This window comes from Rhinolophus sinicus, linkage group LG06, assembly GCF_036562045.2.
Source record: "Rhinolophus sinicus isolate RSC01 linkage group LG06, ASM3656204v1, whole genome shotgun sequence".
In the NCBI taxonomy this organism is placed as follows: Eukaryota; Metazoa; Chordata; class Mammalia; order Chiroptera; family Rhinolophidae; genus Rhinolophus; species Rhinolophus sinicus.
The window spans coordinates 26,868,001-26,886,478 of record NC_133756.1 but is presented as its reverse complement, the minus strand read 5'-3'; the positions used below and the strand labels follow the sequence as shown (position 1 = coordinate 26,886,478).

Below are 18,478 nucleotides of genomic sequence, written 5' to 3'. Positions count from 1 at the left end.
CATATTACTCAAAGGAATATGCAGACTTAATGCAATCCCCATCAAAATCCCAACGGTATTTTTTTTTTTAAAGAAATCAAACAAAAATCATCAGATTTGTATGGAATCACAAAAGACCCCAAAGAGCCAAAGCAATCCTGAGAAAAAAGAGCAAAGCTGGAGGTATCACGCTCCTTGACTTCAATTTATACTACAAAACAACAATAATCAAAACAGCATGGGATTGGCAGAAAAACAGACACAAAGACCAATGGAATAGAATTGAGAACCCAGGAATAAACTCACATATGTATACATGGGCAGATAATTATCTACAAAGGAGCCAAAAACGTACAATGGAAAAAAGAAAGCCTTTTCAATAAATGGTGCTGGGAAAATTGGAAAGCCATGTGCAAAAGAATGAAACTAGACTACTGTCTGTCACCCTATATCAAAATTAACTTGAAATGGATCAAAGACATAAATATAAGACCTGAAACAATAAATTGCTTAGAAGAAAGTAGAGGTGCTAAACTTATGGACCTTGGGTTCAGAGAGGATTTTATGAATTTGGCCTCAAATGCAAGAGAACTAAAAGCTAAAATAAATGAATTGGACTATATCAAAGTAAAGCTATATCACGCATCTGCACAGCAAAAGAAACTATCAGCAAAACAAAGGCAACCACTGAACGGGAGAAGATATTTGCAAACAACACCTCCGGTAAGAGGTTTATATCCACAATATATAAAGAACTCATACAACTCAACAACAAAAAACCAAACAATCCAATTAAAACATGGGCAGTGGACCTGAACAGACACTTCTCTCAAAGAAACATGTAAATGGCCCACAGATGTATGAAAAAACGCTCCACTTCACTAGCTATTAGGGAATGCAAATCAAAACCACAATGAGATACCACCTCACACCTAATAGAATGGCTGTTATCAACAAGATAAGTAATCACAAGTGTTGGAGAGGCTGTGGAGAAAAAGGAACCCTCATACACTGCTGGTGGGAATGTAAACTGGTACAACCACTATGGAAAACAGTGTGGAGGTTCCTTAAAAAATTAAGAATAGAATTACTGTACACCCAGCAATCCCTCTTCTGGGTATCTCCCCCAAAACTCTGAAAACATTTATTAATAAAGATATATGTACCCCTATGTTCACTGCAGCATTATTCACAGTGGCCAAGACATGGAAACAACCTCAATGTCTTTTGATAGATTGTGATACTTATATACAATGGAATATTACTTGGCCATAAGAAAAAATGAAATACCGCCACTTGTGATAACATGGATGGATCTTGAGATTATCATGCTATGTGAAATAAGTCAGATGGAAAAAGCCGAGAACCATATGATTTCACTCATTTGTGGGATACTGTTTTCTGTCATATTCTACAGTTTTGTCAGTAGAAGCTGGGCAAAACCCTCAGGCTAGAAAGCCAGGAACTCTTTTTTCAAGAATTTATTTTTCAATTACAGTTGACATACAATATTAGTTGCAGATGTACAACATTAGTGATTAGACATTTGCATGTGTTTTGAAGTTATCACCTCAATAAGTCTAGTACCCATCTGATACCATATAGTTATTATGATATTATTGACTATATTCCCTGTGCTGTACTTTATATTCCCATGACTGTTTCTATTCATAGATACAGAGAACACCAAGATGGTTGCCAGAAGGGGTGGGGGTAGGGAGATGGGTGGAAAAGATGAAGGGGATTAAGAAATACAAATTATTTGTCTTTGCTTTTCTGTAGTTTGACTATGATGTGTCTGAGTGTGCTTTTCTTTGTATTTATTGTGCTGACTGTGGCTTGATATTTTTCATTAGTTTGGAAATACTCAGCTTTTATTTTTTGACATATTGCTTTTACAACATTTTTTCCCTTCTCCCCTCTGGCATTGGGATTACATATATGTTAGACTTTCATATGTCTCTTCTGTTTTTGTTTGTTTGTTTTTGGTATTTTCTATCCTTGTGTTTTCATTTTTCAGCATATGTGTTTTCCACTACTGTCTTGTAGTTTACTAATCTTATTTCAGCTGTGTCCATTTTGCTATTAAACTCATCTTTGAATTTTAAATTCCAGTTATTGTATTTTTCCATTCTAGAATTTCAATTTGATATAAATATATATATATATACACACACACATATACATACATATATATACATATGTATACATATGTATACATGTATATATGTATATATTTATATATATATATTTATATATGTGTGTATATATATATTTACAAACTTCAGTTTTCTGGTGAAATTTTCCATTTTGTCTTAACTTTCTTGACTATGTTAATCAAATTTTTTTTTTAAATGTTCATATTTGTTAACCACAATATTTTTATTATCTCTGGGTCTGTTTCTGTTGTCTCTTTTTGCCTTTGGTCTTTTTTCTTGGTATGCTTGCTTATTTTAGATTGAATGTTGTACATTTCATATAAACAGTACAATAGGCTCTGAGTGATAATTTCTTCCATAATAAGGGGTTCTCCCTGTAGTTTGGTGGACAGCTAGAATGTAGAGGATCCCTTCAGTGTGTCATAGCCTGAGCTGAGTCTTCATAAGTTTCAATTTACCTCTAGTGCATCTTCATTCATAAAGGTATTGCTGTCTAGGGAAGCCTACTGAAGGCTTGTAGTGTCTACTGGGTGTGCCCAAAAGGGGTGCCAAAAAATATTTAAGAAAGGTGTCACTTTGGTCAGCGTTGCTCAAGCAGTAGTTTGCTGTAACCAGAAGTGTCTGGATGCTGATGGTAACCACTTTAAGCACCTCTTGTAATTGCAGAAGTCACACGTGACTTGTATTCATCTTTTGTTATCAGTACATATTGAGTATTACAATTTAATACAGTTTTTCCCTTTCTTAAAATGTGTATACTTTTTTTGGCACCCTCTGTATATATTCAGTTCCTCTTCTGTAGTGATTCCTGAACTTCATTTTTTGTTCTCATCGTACCATGAGACTGTAGAAATCTCTACTCAGTTTTTTCAGCCACTTTTTGTTTTAAAGATGCTCTGTGCAGCTTAAGAATTGATAGATGCCATGGTGAACTGGCATCAAGAGTTGTCTCTGTCTCCCTTGTCTTTCAGATCTTGACTTCTTAACTTTGGCTGCCTTTCATGACTTCTAAGTTTGGCTCTCTAGCCCTGATAGATATCCAGAAATCTCCGTAGTCATCTCTTTCTGTTTGGATTTCTTTTGAGTTCTGTTCCCACTCTCAGTCTCTTGCTCTTCACTGCTTAAAATTGAACAGATTCGCTGACACATAGATCAGACTCACCTTTGTGAGCTTTCCTTCTTTCTGAAATTTTGGCTTCTCTAGTCTTGGCTAATTTTCTAACTGTAATACCTTTGCACAAACATTATTTATGTTTTATCCAGATTTTCTGACTGTTTTTTTTATAGGAACATTGTTCTGTTACAAGTTACTCCATCACTGCTAGAAGAGGAAGTTCTAACTTAATCTTTTTAATAGCTACCTAATCTATAATATGGATAATTCATTTAATTATGTACCTATTGATGAACAATTTGGGTTATTTCCAGTTTTTTAAATTATAAATAATTTTGAAATAGGGATCCTGATACCCATATTCTTATGTTTCTTGGGCTTTCATAGCTGTAGGGTAGGATTGCTGACATTTTTAAAAGATAACTCTCAACTATTCCAAAATATTGACAGCAAATATTTCTAGTGGCATATCAGAATGTCCTTTTTTTATACCCACATCAGCACTGTTTGTAATCTCTTTAATTTTTGTTAATTTGGACAAAAAATGGAATCTCATTGCTTTTAAACATTTACATTTTCTTGCCTAGTAGTAAAGTTGAGCATATTGTTTCATTTTTAGTGGCTATTTTATTTCTCCTTTTGCAGATTGCCTTTCACTATGTTTTTGCTGGGCAGATTTAAAAAATGCATATTCTAGGCTACACGCTTTGAAATTCTAAATCAGTAGCTAGATGATGAAGCTTTGAATCTGAATACGTTTAGGAGCTTCCAAGTGATTCTGATACCCAGGCAGATTTGGGAATTAGTACTTTGAGTAATTACTTCATGAGTAATCAAATGTCATTTTTGTGTTTTTGGGTGACTTGGTAAGTTAAATTTTCTGTTTAAAAAAGAAGAATGAAATTAGAGAAGTTAGTAAAAAAAAGTATTGATATTTGATTATTTATAACATGCAAACTATATTTTTTCAAAAGTATGTCTGGATAGATAAAACTATGATTTCATTTCTAAAGCAAACTAAATATTATGTTGTGAACTAGCTGACCTTATTTATGTATGTATGTATGTATTTATTTATTTATTTTTTGCCAGTTGTGATATTATCATTTATTTAGTTCAAAGGTGAAAACAATATTGCCACCAGTCAAGTCATGAATACATAGTGATACAGGTCACTATGTTACAATGTCTTTGTAATGGAGCACTTAGGATATAAAAATGCCATCTCTGAGTACAAGTATTTATTTCCTGACAAAACAGAAAAACAGAATAAAAACCTCAAACATTATATTTATACTACCATTTATTTTAGGTAATAGCATCATTATCTGCCATTTAATATTTATTTTGTGCCAGTAGTGTGCTTATTATTTTATATACATTACCTAATCTGATTCTTGTAACTCCATGAAGTAGTTACTATTTTGAGCATTATTTCCATTTTATAGATAAAGGACCCGAAGCTCAGATAGGTTCAGTTACTTTCTTGTTCACAGGTACAAAATGGCAAAGCCATGATTCACACCCTAGTGTGTATGATTTCAAGGCCCATGCTGCAGTTTGGTATCTGCCCCCATCTCTCTACCATAATTTCATTTCTCAAGTTCAACTTGTCTACCTTCATGTTGTCATTTTCCACACTGACTTTTCTACCTTTATCTTACTCTAATTTCTATTAGCAGCATTTCATACTACTAACCGTACTCCCCTTTAAAAAATGTGTATATATTTGTGTGTGTAGCCACACATTTCATTATAGTATAGAAGGTTATTTAGTATTATAATGGGAAACAAAGCCTTCACTGACCCCTCCCTTACATCCAGAGGTGAAAATCACCTTAAATTCTGTTAACTATTTACCTCTATATTTCTATGTAATATGTTTATTCTGTAATTTCTTGACTCATTAGGTTTTGACATTATCGGTTTCTTATTATGGAAGATTAAATCTTTTATAACCTGACTGATGATTTTATGTGCTTATTTGCCAACTGTATTCCTCCTTGGTTAAGTATCTGTTCAAATCTTTTGCCATATTATAGTTGAATTGTTTGTTTTCTTACTATTGACTTTAGAATGCTATTTACACATTCTGGATACAGACATTTGTTGGATATGTGATGTGAAAGTAGTTGTTTCTCATCTGTGGGTTGTCTTCTCTTTAACAGGGTTCCTTTTTTGCAGAGCAAACCTTTTTAATTTTAATGAAATCCAGTTTCAGGAACCTCCAAGGAACCTCTACACCAATATCTGGGGCGAGCTTCTTTCTGGTATCTTACCTCACAAACTCCAGCTCCTTCTGCCACCCTAAACTCCTGTCTCCTAACTCTTTAGCTCACCTAGGCTCACCATACTCTGCTTGGGTTCTGCCTTCCTTCGTTATGGTCAGGAACCTGTCCTAGGTAGGAGAAGGAACAAATCTGGGGATCACCTTAGGTGTTTCTCTTGAGATTATATTCTTGACCTTCCTGTTGTCCAGTACCTGAAAATGTTTGCCTTGTCTAGTTTTACAGTTATTTATGGTGGGAGAACAAGTCCAGTACCAGTTATTCTCATGGATGGCACTGAAAATCCCCAAATTTGTTATTCGTGATTGTCCATATTTTACAAGAAGGCACTAAGAAACTTTTCACAAGCTCTATATGCATAGGCTGAGATAGTGGACTTAACTGTACGATTACAGGGCAGTGAGGTAGCTCTTTCTTTGGGGAACCTCCACATGGAATATGTCTAGGCCTTTCCTTTATGGGTGTTCAAGTGCCTCTGTGGAAGAATCTTGTAAAACTGGCTGTCACTGCTTAGGGGTTGAGAGGGGAGGGAGGTGAGGGTTTTCTCATTCATTGTAGAGACATTTACTTAATTCTCTGTCCGAACCGTATACCTCGCCCTTTTTTTCCTAGGTACCGAATACTGAACCTTTCTGGAGTTCCCACAGTGCAGGGTATCAGTCGGCTGCCAAAGAAACAATATAGTGTATTGATAGTGGATGAGCTCTGGAACTAGTTTGAGAGTCTGCTTTGCCAGAGAGTACTAGCCGTGTGATCTTGGGCAAGTTATTTATCCTTTTCATACCTTGATGTATCTCATCTGTAGCATAGGAGCAATGATAGGACCTGTATCACAGAGTTGATGCAATTAAAGTTCAAAGATCACTAATCTATTCATGTTCCAAAGTCAGTCTGTTATTTCCTCTATATTTCACAAGTATCTCAAACCTAATATATTCAATGTTAAATCCTTGATTTCTTTTCACACCTGTTTCTCTTCTAGTTTTCCTTTTCCCAATAAGTATACCACCTTATGTTCAGTAGCTTTTGGAAAAAAACCTGGAGTCTAATTTAGTACTTCTGTCTTCTTTATCATTTACATGTAATCATTTATCAAGTCCCAGTAGTTCTGTCTATAAAATATATCTCAATATATTTCCATCTCCACTATTAGCATCTTTTACCTGGACTTCTGCACCAGCCTCATTATCGCTTTCTTTGACTCCATTATATTCCCTTCCATTCCATTCTCCAGCCTGCCACATAAGAATTGAGTCTCGTAAGCTAGTATATTCATTTTCTCAAGGCAAGACATTGGCCAGCATTTGCCACCAGAGTTTTCACTTTCTAGGCTGACTAACCCTCTAATTCTCATTGACACATTCTTTTTACTATTTGTTAATATAATCAGTTAGAAGACAGATCTTTTAGGCCCAGATGCCACTCTCTTTAAATTTACATAGCTCTTCTCTGATCTGTTACATTGATTTTCATTTATTCACCATTTATTCATTTATTTAAATGGAAAGTATACCAGTTTCACTTTATTATTACCTAATTGAGGAGAATGGGGTTGAGGTCAGGTATAAAGGAAGAGGTTAGAACTTGTGATGGTAAAGATCCCTTCAAAATTCTGGTGCAGTCCTCTTCCATCACTGCGGCCTAAATGGTGGTCAATAGAGTTGAAATCGAGAATACAGAAAACAGACTCTCGCTCTCCATTTCTGTCCAGTGATTCTTCAGTTCCAGTGTGATGAGGTCTACGTCTTGAGGAGGAGTCGTGCTGTCAGGATCACCATATACTCATTGTGTGACTATCATCCAGAACATAGGGATACACAATACCTTTATGGAGGTCAGAATTTGAGTAAGAAGCAGAGACATTCAATAAATAATTTTTATAGTTTGAAGAATTAGAATAGAGATATACAGGATCCTAATTGAAGAATATAGCAGGGAGATGTAACTTTATCTGGGGATCAGGAAATTTTAGTCTAGGGGTTATACTGAAAAAGAAATTATTTGAAGTGGCGATATGAAAGCTAAGTAGTAATTATTCTGGTGAAGATGTAGATTGGGTGTTTTGGCATGGCGGGTAGCATGTTCAAAGGTAAGAGAAGTGACGGATGGCCTAGTCTAGGAGTTGAAAATTCAGTATGACTAAAATGTTGATAGAGTTCAAGAGCATCAATGTCAAGAGGTAAATCTGAAAGGTAGGTAGAGACTTTTTTGTTAGTAAGTTTAAGGGTTTTATACTGTATCTAGCATAGTGGTTAGGACCTTGGACTTGAGAGTCAGATTCATCCATGTCTGAACTCGTCTCCTCCACATGACTGTAGTCAAATTACTTAACCTCTTCAAGTCTGTTTTCTAGTCTGGAAAATGGGAGTGATAGTACGTACCTCAAAGGGTTATTTTTAATATTCTAGACTTGATTCTTATTTGTGGCTGTATCCTGTTTTTGGACTTGGATGCATCAGACTCCCTTGACTTCTTGCCATTTAATAGTCAAATCACATAACATAATTCTCTTATTCCTAATTCTATCCTTATTAGACAATCTTCTGATTGTAGCCCGGCTTCCTTTATACTATGCCTCAAAAGGCAAGAACATGCTTACTTGAGGACACAAATGCCCTGTGCCATTGGGTAGTTTTGGTAGTTATAGCCATAAATTAATAAGTTGGCCTTCTGATTTTTATGACAGCCTTGTGAGCTTGGTTAATAGGAATTGTTCTTAAGAGATGAATCTATTGGTCATGTACTGTCCCATTAGATTTATGCACTTTTAAGGCCAAGGGCTAAACAGAATATGGAAAATTCATTAAAATTAAGTTACTCATGAGGCCTTTCTCAAAACAGGCAGCTTGCCTTCCCTAGCGTGCTCTCTACTTCAACTTTAGTATTGGTTGTGAGTTTATTTTGTGTGTTTACATTTTTATAGTTTTAATTTTTCATTTATAAGATATTTATCATTATATAAATGATCAGAATGACTCATACATAGAGTTAGTAAAAACTGGTAGGACTGAAGTGTGACTTAAGCACAGAATAATTAGCTGTCCAGTTATCAACTGACCAAAAAAGGTGTCCTGTGAAGTATTTGATTTGTTGTGTTTTTGTATTCATTTGTCACTGTAAAGAGAATTTGACAGTTTACAGTCATTTACAGAAATGACTTGGCTTATTTGATTTCACAAACAACTAAATCCTCCATTTTTATTTTTGAGTATGTTTCTTAACTATGAAAAAGAAAACTTATTTTCTTTTAGTGGTTCTGAAGTAGGGTGGGGGGGCAGCCTCTTAGGATTATTTCATAGTATTATTTTTGATTGTCACAGTGATTGGGGAGGTGGGGATTACTGATGTTTAATGGGCCTCGGGGGTGGGGGGCAGGGATGTCATATATCCTATAGTCACCTGGAGAGCCCTCCAGAAGGAGGAATTGTCCAGCCCCAAAAGTTTGTTAAGTGGCCCTGGTGAGAGAGACACTGCCTGTTGGGTTTCTTCAAGTGGCCTGAATAACTGTGCAGTTAGCACCATCTAGTGAGGGAAATAGGTAAGAAGCAAAATTTACTTTCATCACAGAAGAGAAAATTCAAAATTCTAAACTTTCTTTAAAATAATAGGTTATAGAATCATAGACTTTTGGATCATGATGGAAAATTGGAGATAATCTAATCCATCTTCTCCTCTTACATATAAGGAAATTAGGGTCCAGAGAGATGAAGTGATTTGTCTAATACCATATACCTAGTTAGTAGCAAGAGATGAGCTAGAATCCAGGTCTCAAAGAGTTTTGCAGATTGGTGATACGAGCCTTTCTCATAGCAAATGGACTATCTTTGTGTTCTATTTGACTTAATATCTTAGGTTCTTTGTTTAGTGATTAAGAAAGAAAAAACCAGAAATGAGAACGTGTCATTAATAGGTTTGTTATAAGGTAAACTTTCATAATGCATACATTATGCGTTATATCTTGTTATGAACCTAGTGTATTACCTAGAGAAATGAGACAGGCTTTTGTGTATTTATTTGATTTTTTAGTTGCTATTTCAACTCTTAAGTGTTGAGTCTTATGATAAAACCTCATTGAGGACAGAGAAAAATATATACATGAAAATTTATTACAAATTAATTTATTGTAGTGATTGATGAACTGACATGCTAGCAATAAAAAGATGCAAAACACTTTAAAATGAAAGGAAGTACAAAATAATGGAAGTCTTCCCATTTCTCTTCTTTGTTAGGGCATATTAAGTAGTTTTGATGTCAGTTCTTTTTTTTTAATGAGAGAGATTAGCAAATATTGAGAATGTTTTAACTGAAACCGTCTCGAGACTATGTCACGTTCAGTTGGAAAAGAGAAAATTCTAATTATTGACTGGGAAATAAGTTACAAAGTAAAGTGAGCTTTAACAAGTGATGCCATCAGCATACTGGGAAAAGTCCCTATCAAAATCCTAATGGTGTTTTTCTTGCAGATACAGAAAAACCTATCCTAAAATTCATGTGGAATCTTTAGGAACCTGAATAGCCAACACAGTCTTGGAAAATGAGGAATGAAACTGGAGGACTCATACTTCCAATTTCAAAACTTACTACAAAGCTACAGTAGTCAAAACACTGCAGTATTGGCATAAAAGACAGTTAGACCAATGGAATACAGTAGGGGTCCCAGAAACAAACCCTCATGTGTGGTCAAATGATTTTTGACAAGGGTGGTAGTCTCTATAACCAGTGCTGGGAAAACTGGTTATCCACATGCAAAAGAGTGATGCTGGACCCTCACCTAACACCATATTAAAAATTAACTCAAAATGGATCAAGGACCTAAGTGTAAGACCTAAAACAATAAGACTTAGAAAAATGCGTAGGATAAAAGCTGCATGACATTGGATTTGGTAATGATTTTTTGGATGTAACACCAAAGGCACAGGTAACAAAAGAAAAAATGGACAAATTGGACTTCATGAAAAGTAAAAAAAGAAAAATTGGATCAAAAGACATTATCCACAGAGTAAATAGACAACCAACAGAATGGGTGAAAATATTTGTAAATTATATGTCTAATAAATGGATTAATATCCAAAATAGAGAACTTTTAAAGCACAAGAACAGTAACCAAGCCAATTTCAAAATGCACAACGGACTTGAATAGACACTTCTCCAAAGAAGATATATGAGTGGTCGATAAGCACATGAAAAGGTGATCAACATCACTAATCATTAGGGAAATGCAAATCAAAACTGCAATGAGATATCACCTCAGTCAGACCCATTAGGATGGCTACTAACAAAATAACAGAAAATAACAAGGATATGAAGAAACTGGAACTCTTTCTTGTGCATTGTTGGTGAGAATGCAAAATGGTACAGCCACTATGGAAAACAGTATGACTATGCCTTGAAAAACTTAGAATTACCATATGACCTAGCAATTCTTCTGGGTATATACCCAAAGGAATTAAAAACAGGGTCTCAAGATATATTTGTATATCCATGTTCACAGCAGCATTATTTACAGTAGCTGAAATGTGGAAGCAACCCAGTGTCCATTGATCAATGAATGGATAAGCAAAACGTTGCATATATGTACAATGGAATATCATTTACCTTAGAAAGGAAGGAAATTCTGCAAAATGCTATAACGTGGATGTATCTTGAGGACATTGTGCTAAGTGAAATAAGCCAGTCTCAGAAGACAAATGTTGTATAATTCCACGTACGGGGATGGATGGTGGTAGTTATGGTTGTGTAACAATGTAAATATGTTTAGTATCACTGAACTGTACACTTAAAATTGGGTAAGATGATAAATTTTTGTATTATGTGTATTTTGCCACTATAAAGAATTGTATTGCTTTAAGTATTGAATAAAATTTACTTGAATTTCAAATTATTTTTTTATTTTTATTTTCCCCACATTCAAATATATTTTAATGGTATTTGTTAAAAATGATGTGGCATGGATGCTGACAACTATATCAGCATGTGAGGTAATATTTGTCTTTTTGTGTATCATAGTTCCACTATTTTAAGGCTGATAGCACATTGAGGCTTTTTGATAGCACATTTTAGTCAATGTAGTGTAATTTTTTCTTAATAGTTTTAATCAAAAGTAAACTAGTTGAGAAACAAAATATAATCACTTTTTTTCCAATCACTCCTGATAGACAAAATAAGTTAAGAAATGTGAGTAAATTGAATAGGCTTATAATAATATTTACTAAATCACTTTATGTAGGATTCAGAAATAATTTTTATTGTAAAAATATTATAATATAGTTCAGAAGTAACAGTCCTGCTCTTTATGATCAAGCACCCCAGTTATATCCGTAGGGCAGCTACTAATAACATTTTTTTAAATAGCCTTCTAGAAATGTTCTGTGCCTGTAAAAGTATATGTGCATGATGGAATTGTACACACATATACTCAAGGACTATATATCCTATTTTTTAAAAAAGACTCATACTTTTATAAGGTATTTTGAATGACTAAATATGTTTTTCAGCACATACATTGAGGAAAAGTAGGCAAATTGATCAGCATATTAAAAATATAACTCTTCATATTTATTTGAAGTTTTCTAATCTAGTGGTATAGATTACGAATAAAATTTCTTTAGTACAGTTTACTAACAGATTTTAAAATCTTAGTTTTATGAAAACAGTAAATTTTAATTTGGAAGATTTTTGCCCTTAATGCATGTTTTTAATATCATACTAAAAACTGTGGGTTATCTTCAGGAGTGGTATTAATGTAAATATTGTATAGAGGTAGGGGCAAGGGAGTAGGGTGTGCATTCTATTTTTGAGTTCTATAATACCATATTGTTTTGAGTTTTTTTAAAGCAATGAGCATATTCTACTTTTATTAAAATGATGTTAGAAAGTATTTTTGAAGCACGTAACGACATGAAGATAAATTTTTAAAAAGTCCTCATAACTAACCTCATTTTGTGCTTTTATTAATTTTGATTTTAGGCTTGTGTGGACGTCAGAGCCAGTTCAGTGTTTTGGCAGCAGATGGAATTTACAGACGGCCTCTATGGTCATCCCAAGTTGCCAGAATGGTTATCCACACATCCTTCTCATGGAAACCGAGCGGAGCACTTGGATAGACTCATACCTCAGGTGAGCTGACACAGTATAAGGCAAGACATTATTTGTACTGTATCATTTATTTTTAATGCTGTTACTTTCTGTGCTTAGAAAAAGAGAATTCAAGCTTGTGCACTATTTTGATTACTGTAATTATGGATTATCAGTTTTCACAGAATTTGACTGATAAGTAAAATTCTGCCTGTCTATGAGTGTTGGGGAACAAATTGCTGTGAGTTGACTTTTTTTGATGGTGAGGGTTTAACCTTTTTAGTATCATACCTTTTAATTTTAACTGATAGGGTGGAAGGCTAAAACTCAAGGCGTATTTCTTAACATATTTGCCATAATTAAAAAAAAACACAACAGTTAATGAGTTGTGCAAAATTTTGGGTGAAATGGGTATTAATTCCCATAGTGATGCTGGAATTTTTCTTAGAAAAAAAGTACCTTGGTGTTAATTTGCTTTCTGGTCATTTATTTATTTATAAAGATAGGGTAAGACATGGACCATGTGGCACTTTTTTTGTAGAACTCATTAATGAATTAAGCTAAAGCAGCTTTCTCCCAAGTAGTTTTCACTATCATTTTAAAATCTTTCTATCCTTTACCATCATTTAAAATGTTTTCTGTGGTATCCACATCAGTACAAACTGGATGTCAGATATATCCAAGCCAGGGTACATGCTCTCTTCTGTTTGCATTAGATTTGCTGGTTGGTTACAAAAGCAAAACGTTCTTTAGTAAAGAATTGATATTGGGCTATTTACTAAAGGATAACAACAGGTCCAGGGTGTTATAAAAGTTTTCAGTATGACTTCAAATTTAGCTTAATAAATAGTGAGTACCTATTATAAGAAATAATGGTAGATAACAGGATACAAAGAGAAAGAAGACATCATTCTTGATATTTCCAGGATGCTAAGATAAGTACAAAATGATTCTAATACAACAAGGAATATGATTTATCATAAGAAAAGTGGAAATGTAGTGGTATGCAATTTGAAGGAATAACCTGCATCTAGTTTGGGATAAGAAACTACCATGAGATTCATTCCTTCATTCATGTGATTAATATTGATATTCACTGATCGTTTACCATTCTGTAGTCTATTGCTGGGGAAAGAGCAAGGAAGGAACAAAACAGTCTCTGCTTTCCTGGAGCTAACATTCTAGTTAGGTAATGCAAATAATAAACAAACAAACATACATAGAGTAGTATGTCAAGCAATGATAAACACAGTGGGGAAAACTAAAGCTGGTTAAAGATAGTAGAGAGGGTTGGGCATCACAGAAGGCATACTTGTGTATGTTCATTTATCAAAGAAGGCCTCCCTGAACAGAATCTGGAAAGAAGCAGGGGAGCAAGTCCGGGGGATATCTGGAGGGAGAGTCTTTCAGACTGAGGAGGCAGCAAGTGCATAGGACCTGAAGTGAGGGTATGTTTGGTGTGTTCAGGGAATAGCAAGGAAGACATTGGGGCTGCATGAGTAAAGGAGGGCAAGATGGTTGAGCAGTAGAAGGACCAGACCATGAACGGTCTTCTAAACCATCGTAAAGACTTGACTTTTGTTTCAGCTGTTATGGGAAGCTGGCAGGCGATTTTGAACAGGGGAATGAGTTGATCTAACTTGTGAGGACTCATGTTCTGTAGTGATCATGGGTCTCCTTGTACATGTACTACAGGGGGACAAAGGTGGGATCAGGGAGACTATTTAGGAGAGTCTTGCAGTAATCCTGTTAAGAGATGATGGGTAATTTTACTAACCAGTGTCACTCCAATAAATTTAATACAAATTAAAAAAGAGGTTATGGAGGCAGAATGGAGAGAAAGAAAGGGTCAGGTTTTGGATATACTTTTAATGGAATGATGATAGGCTTTGTTAATAGTTTGGCCATACTTTGTGCCTTTCATGAGGACTGGGGACACCTAGACATGGGTTCTTAAGAACTGTCCTAAATAGATTTTATTTATACTCTTAATTTGAAGAAAAAATATTTGAGAAGGAAAAACAGTAGTGAAATGTACTTGATGCCATGTGTAGTGATCATCTTAAAAGCTGCAACACAGGACTGGGGCAACATGTGTTTCATCGGTAGTTGGTTTGTACTGAAGATCACTGCCTCTAAGAGCCCAAGACCCAGGGAACTTACACCGCCCCAGGAAGCTTACTCTATCTCTAAAGCCATGATAACCGCGTGGTTTTTCTCTTGGAATTCCCTTCTTATTTTTGCTTAGTGAAATTCTAAAAATACGTGGTTTGCTTAAATTAGATAATGAATTGTAGCCAACTTTTATCTGAAGACTGTGCTAAATTCTGAGTTGTCATTTCATCATCGAAGATAACTAACGATCTTTAGAGAAGTAAAAAATGTGCTTTAGAGAAGTCTTTAAAATAATAATGAATTGATTAGTGCATATGAAGAAAAATGGAGAAACAAATATGTTATTTGGAAGCTAATGATGAAGAAAAACATTGGGAGATATTTTTCTTCTAAAAATAATCTATCCTAGTTCAGAAACTTAAATTGAAAACCTTATATAATTTCTTATATTTTCCCCCCAAGTGATTAAATTCAATTTGAAAGTAATAAAACTCTACTACAATATTGGGAATAATTCAGTGGTTGAAGTGAAACTGATAGTGTAAGAGTATATTGTTAATTAGAATACATACTCATAATTCAGAGAATGGAATTCCCAGCTGTTACAGTTCTAATTTCTATAATGAAAGAAAGCGAATCCTCAGGCAGTATATAAAATTATGTGAGTCTATATACTACTGAAGACTACACTTTTTGTTTGATTTTATTTAAGATTGTTTTTCTACTTTAGTGATTATAGTGTTATATTCTACCTAATTCTCCTATTCTTTGACATTTCTGACAGTATGCCTGAAGTGATGTACACATCTTAAAGGTAGTAGTAGAGCATATAGGACCAGAGTGCAGAGAAATCTAGGCCCGAGATGAGGATTGCAGAGTCACCCCCAAAAAGGTGATAGTTGAAGCAGTGAGAGTGGATGAGTTCACTTAGGAAGTAAGCAGAGAAAAAGATCCTGGGTAAAGCTAACAGCATTAGGTGGTTTCCACGTTTAATTAGTAGGAGGAAGACAGAGCCTGCAGTAGATCAGATCCATAGGGGGAGAAAAGATCAAGAAAATCAGGAAAGTAAAATTATTTGATTCTGTGAGAACACAAATCTTGGTAATTTTGATTTTTTTAAAAATGTAACTTACTGAAGGTTGTATATTTTTATTTCTTATTAGATTCCTTGAAGATTATCACAGAAATGTATTATTTTTTACCATAGCATATCAACATTTACGATGTTATAAAACTATGTACATTTAACAAATATTTATTGATTACCAATTCATGTGCCAGGTTATAGATATTGTAGATGCTGTGAACAAAATAGACAAAAAACCCTGCCCTTATGAAACCTATTGTGCAGTAAAAAGAGACAGACAGTACATTAGTAATGTACAGAATAAATCACCAATTTATTATATAGTATTAGTAATAAGTGTTAGGGAGGAAAATAAAGGAGGAAGAACAGTGTATTAGCTTGGGCTGCCATAACAAAATACCATAGACTGGGAGGCTTAAGCAACAATTTCTTCACAGTTTGGAAGGCTAGAAGTCTAAGATCAAGTTTTCAGTTTACACAACAGAAATGAATTTGTTCACAGTTCTGAAGGCTAGAAAGTCCAATTTTAAGGTTCTGGCCGATTTGATTTCTCGTGAGGTCTCTTTTCCTGGCTTGCAGATGACTGCCTTCTGGCTGTGTCCTCACATGATGGAGAGAGTGGGCACACTGGTGTCTCTTCCTCTTCTTATGAGGGCAGTGATCCCATCATGAGGGCCCCACCTTCGTGACCTCATCTAAACCCAATAATCTCCCAAAGACACCAATTCCAAATACAGTGGGGGTTAGGCTTTAACATATGAATCTGTGGGGGACACAATTCAGTCCATAGCAAATATGTAATATGTGGGCAGAGATGGTAGAAGTGCTGGAATAGTTGGTTTGAAAAGGGGTTGATCAGAGAAAGTTTCACTGAGAAGATGGTATTTGAACAAAGACTTGAACTAAGTGAAAGAGCCATGTGGCTACCTGCGGGGGAAGAACCTTCCAGGCAGAGGGAATATTAAGTACAAGGCTCTGAGGAAGGAGTGAGCCTTGTGTATTTGAGGAACAGCAAGGAAACCAGTATGGCTGGAATGGAGTGACCAAGGGCAAGTGGAGGCTGTGGGCCTTGTCACCCCTGTAAGGACTTTGGCTCTTGCTTAGAAGGGGACACCAGTGGAGCGTTTTCAGCAGAGTGCTAGAGGTGTAACGGTCTGAGTTACCAACGAGGTGCTCTGCAGCTCCTACAAATTAGTACATTCATAGAATTTTGGAGCATTTTGGTGTAGTATATTGTTTAGAAAATAGACTAATTCCTTTTTTGTTTTGTTTTTATATCAAGAAAATGCCGCCAAAGTAGAAAAAAATATATCCTTGCTGTGTTTTTTAAATGTGAATTCTAAGATAAAGCATGTGTAAATGCCTACTTAAATATAATCCTGTGTTCCACTAACATTTTAAAAGGATAAATATAGGGTTGTAGTAATAATATTTATAGTTAATAAGATGATATGTTATAATTTTATTTACTTGAAATAATCAGTTAAATTTAGGAAATACATATTCCCACATATTTTGGTTACCATAACAACTGGGGTGAAAAATTGAAAAACAGATGTTATATCAACCTGTTGACGTTTAGTATGGCAGTTTTACAATTATATTTATACTGTTTGGACTTTAATTTTGTGTATAAGTTGTCCTTGAAAAGAGATAACCTTATTTAACCTTCTTTCTATGAAGATTGTTAAAAAATATGAATAGATGTGAATAAGGGAAATTGTATGATAACCCACATGAAAGATTTATTTTACAACTGAAGGCATTTAGATTAAATTTTTATTTTCTACTTCTCTCATCGACTCTCTGTGCCATCTTTTCTTGGAGGGGGTGGGGAAGAGGAGTAGAGGATGATAGAATATATAGGAAAAGCATTTAATTTGGATTTAGGTGTTTGGGGTTATGTTATTATAATCATAAGTTCGAAAAGGATTTATTTTTTAATGTTCTTAGAACTTTCAGTGTCAGCTTTATTTGTAAACTGTTTTTTAAATCTTGATGTTCAAATTTACTACACTTAGCTTTTAAATATCAGAATCACTCAGTGGCAGGCTGTAAATGCCATTTTATTCTCACTTATTTTGAATTCTTTAAACTTTCAGGAAGCTGGGGGGTTTGAACTCATGTGTAAATCACTCTTATGCATTTATAATTGGGTAAAGTAGAGACATAAATCATTAATATTATACATCTCATGAGCTTAACATTGAAATGTAATGTCGTTGTTGGCCAATGTACACAAACATACACTGTTCACCTTACAGAATTTCATTTTGTCTGACATGGAGAGGGTTGAGGAAAAAGCAAATATAGCAGCTACTGTAATTGAATTGGTCTCTGAATCATATAAAGCCAGGAAGCCTGACAGTAGTAACATTGTCTAAAACCTTAAAAAAATATTGTGGTGCATGTGATGTCTATCTAGTTGAGGCTGAAATGAATGGGCTATTAGAAAAAATTGCTTTTGGGAGAAAAGCTATGATATTTTTGGGAAACAGTTGTTTAAAAAATGGAAGTGATTTTTTTGTTTTTTCCCTTGAAATGTCTTGGTTTCTATTTTCAAAGGAAGCTTTTAATCTAATCATCAAGCTTCTCTGGCAATAATTTTATTTTCCTGTTTCTTTTTTCTTTTTAAAACTCATTATAGTTTAATTTTTATGAA

General features: G+C 34.6%; 1 protein-coding gene across 6 annotated transcripts in view; it reads left to right on the top strand.

Moving 5' to 3' along the window:
• Positions 1-18,478, top strand: part of OMA1 (OMA1 zinc metallopeptidase) — a 55,469-nt gene that overhangs the window by 22,460 nt on the left and 14,531 nt on the right. For all 6 annotated transcript variants that reach the window (XM_074334777.1, XM_019742543.2, XM_019742536.2 and 3 more), the window contains one exon: positions 12,507-12,656. In XM_074334777.1, the coding sequence (XP_074190878.1) occupies positions 12,507-12,656 (150 nt within the window). The remainder of the gene's footprint in view (positions 1-12,506; positions 12,657-18,478) is intronic.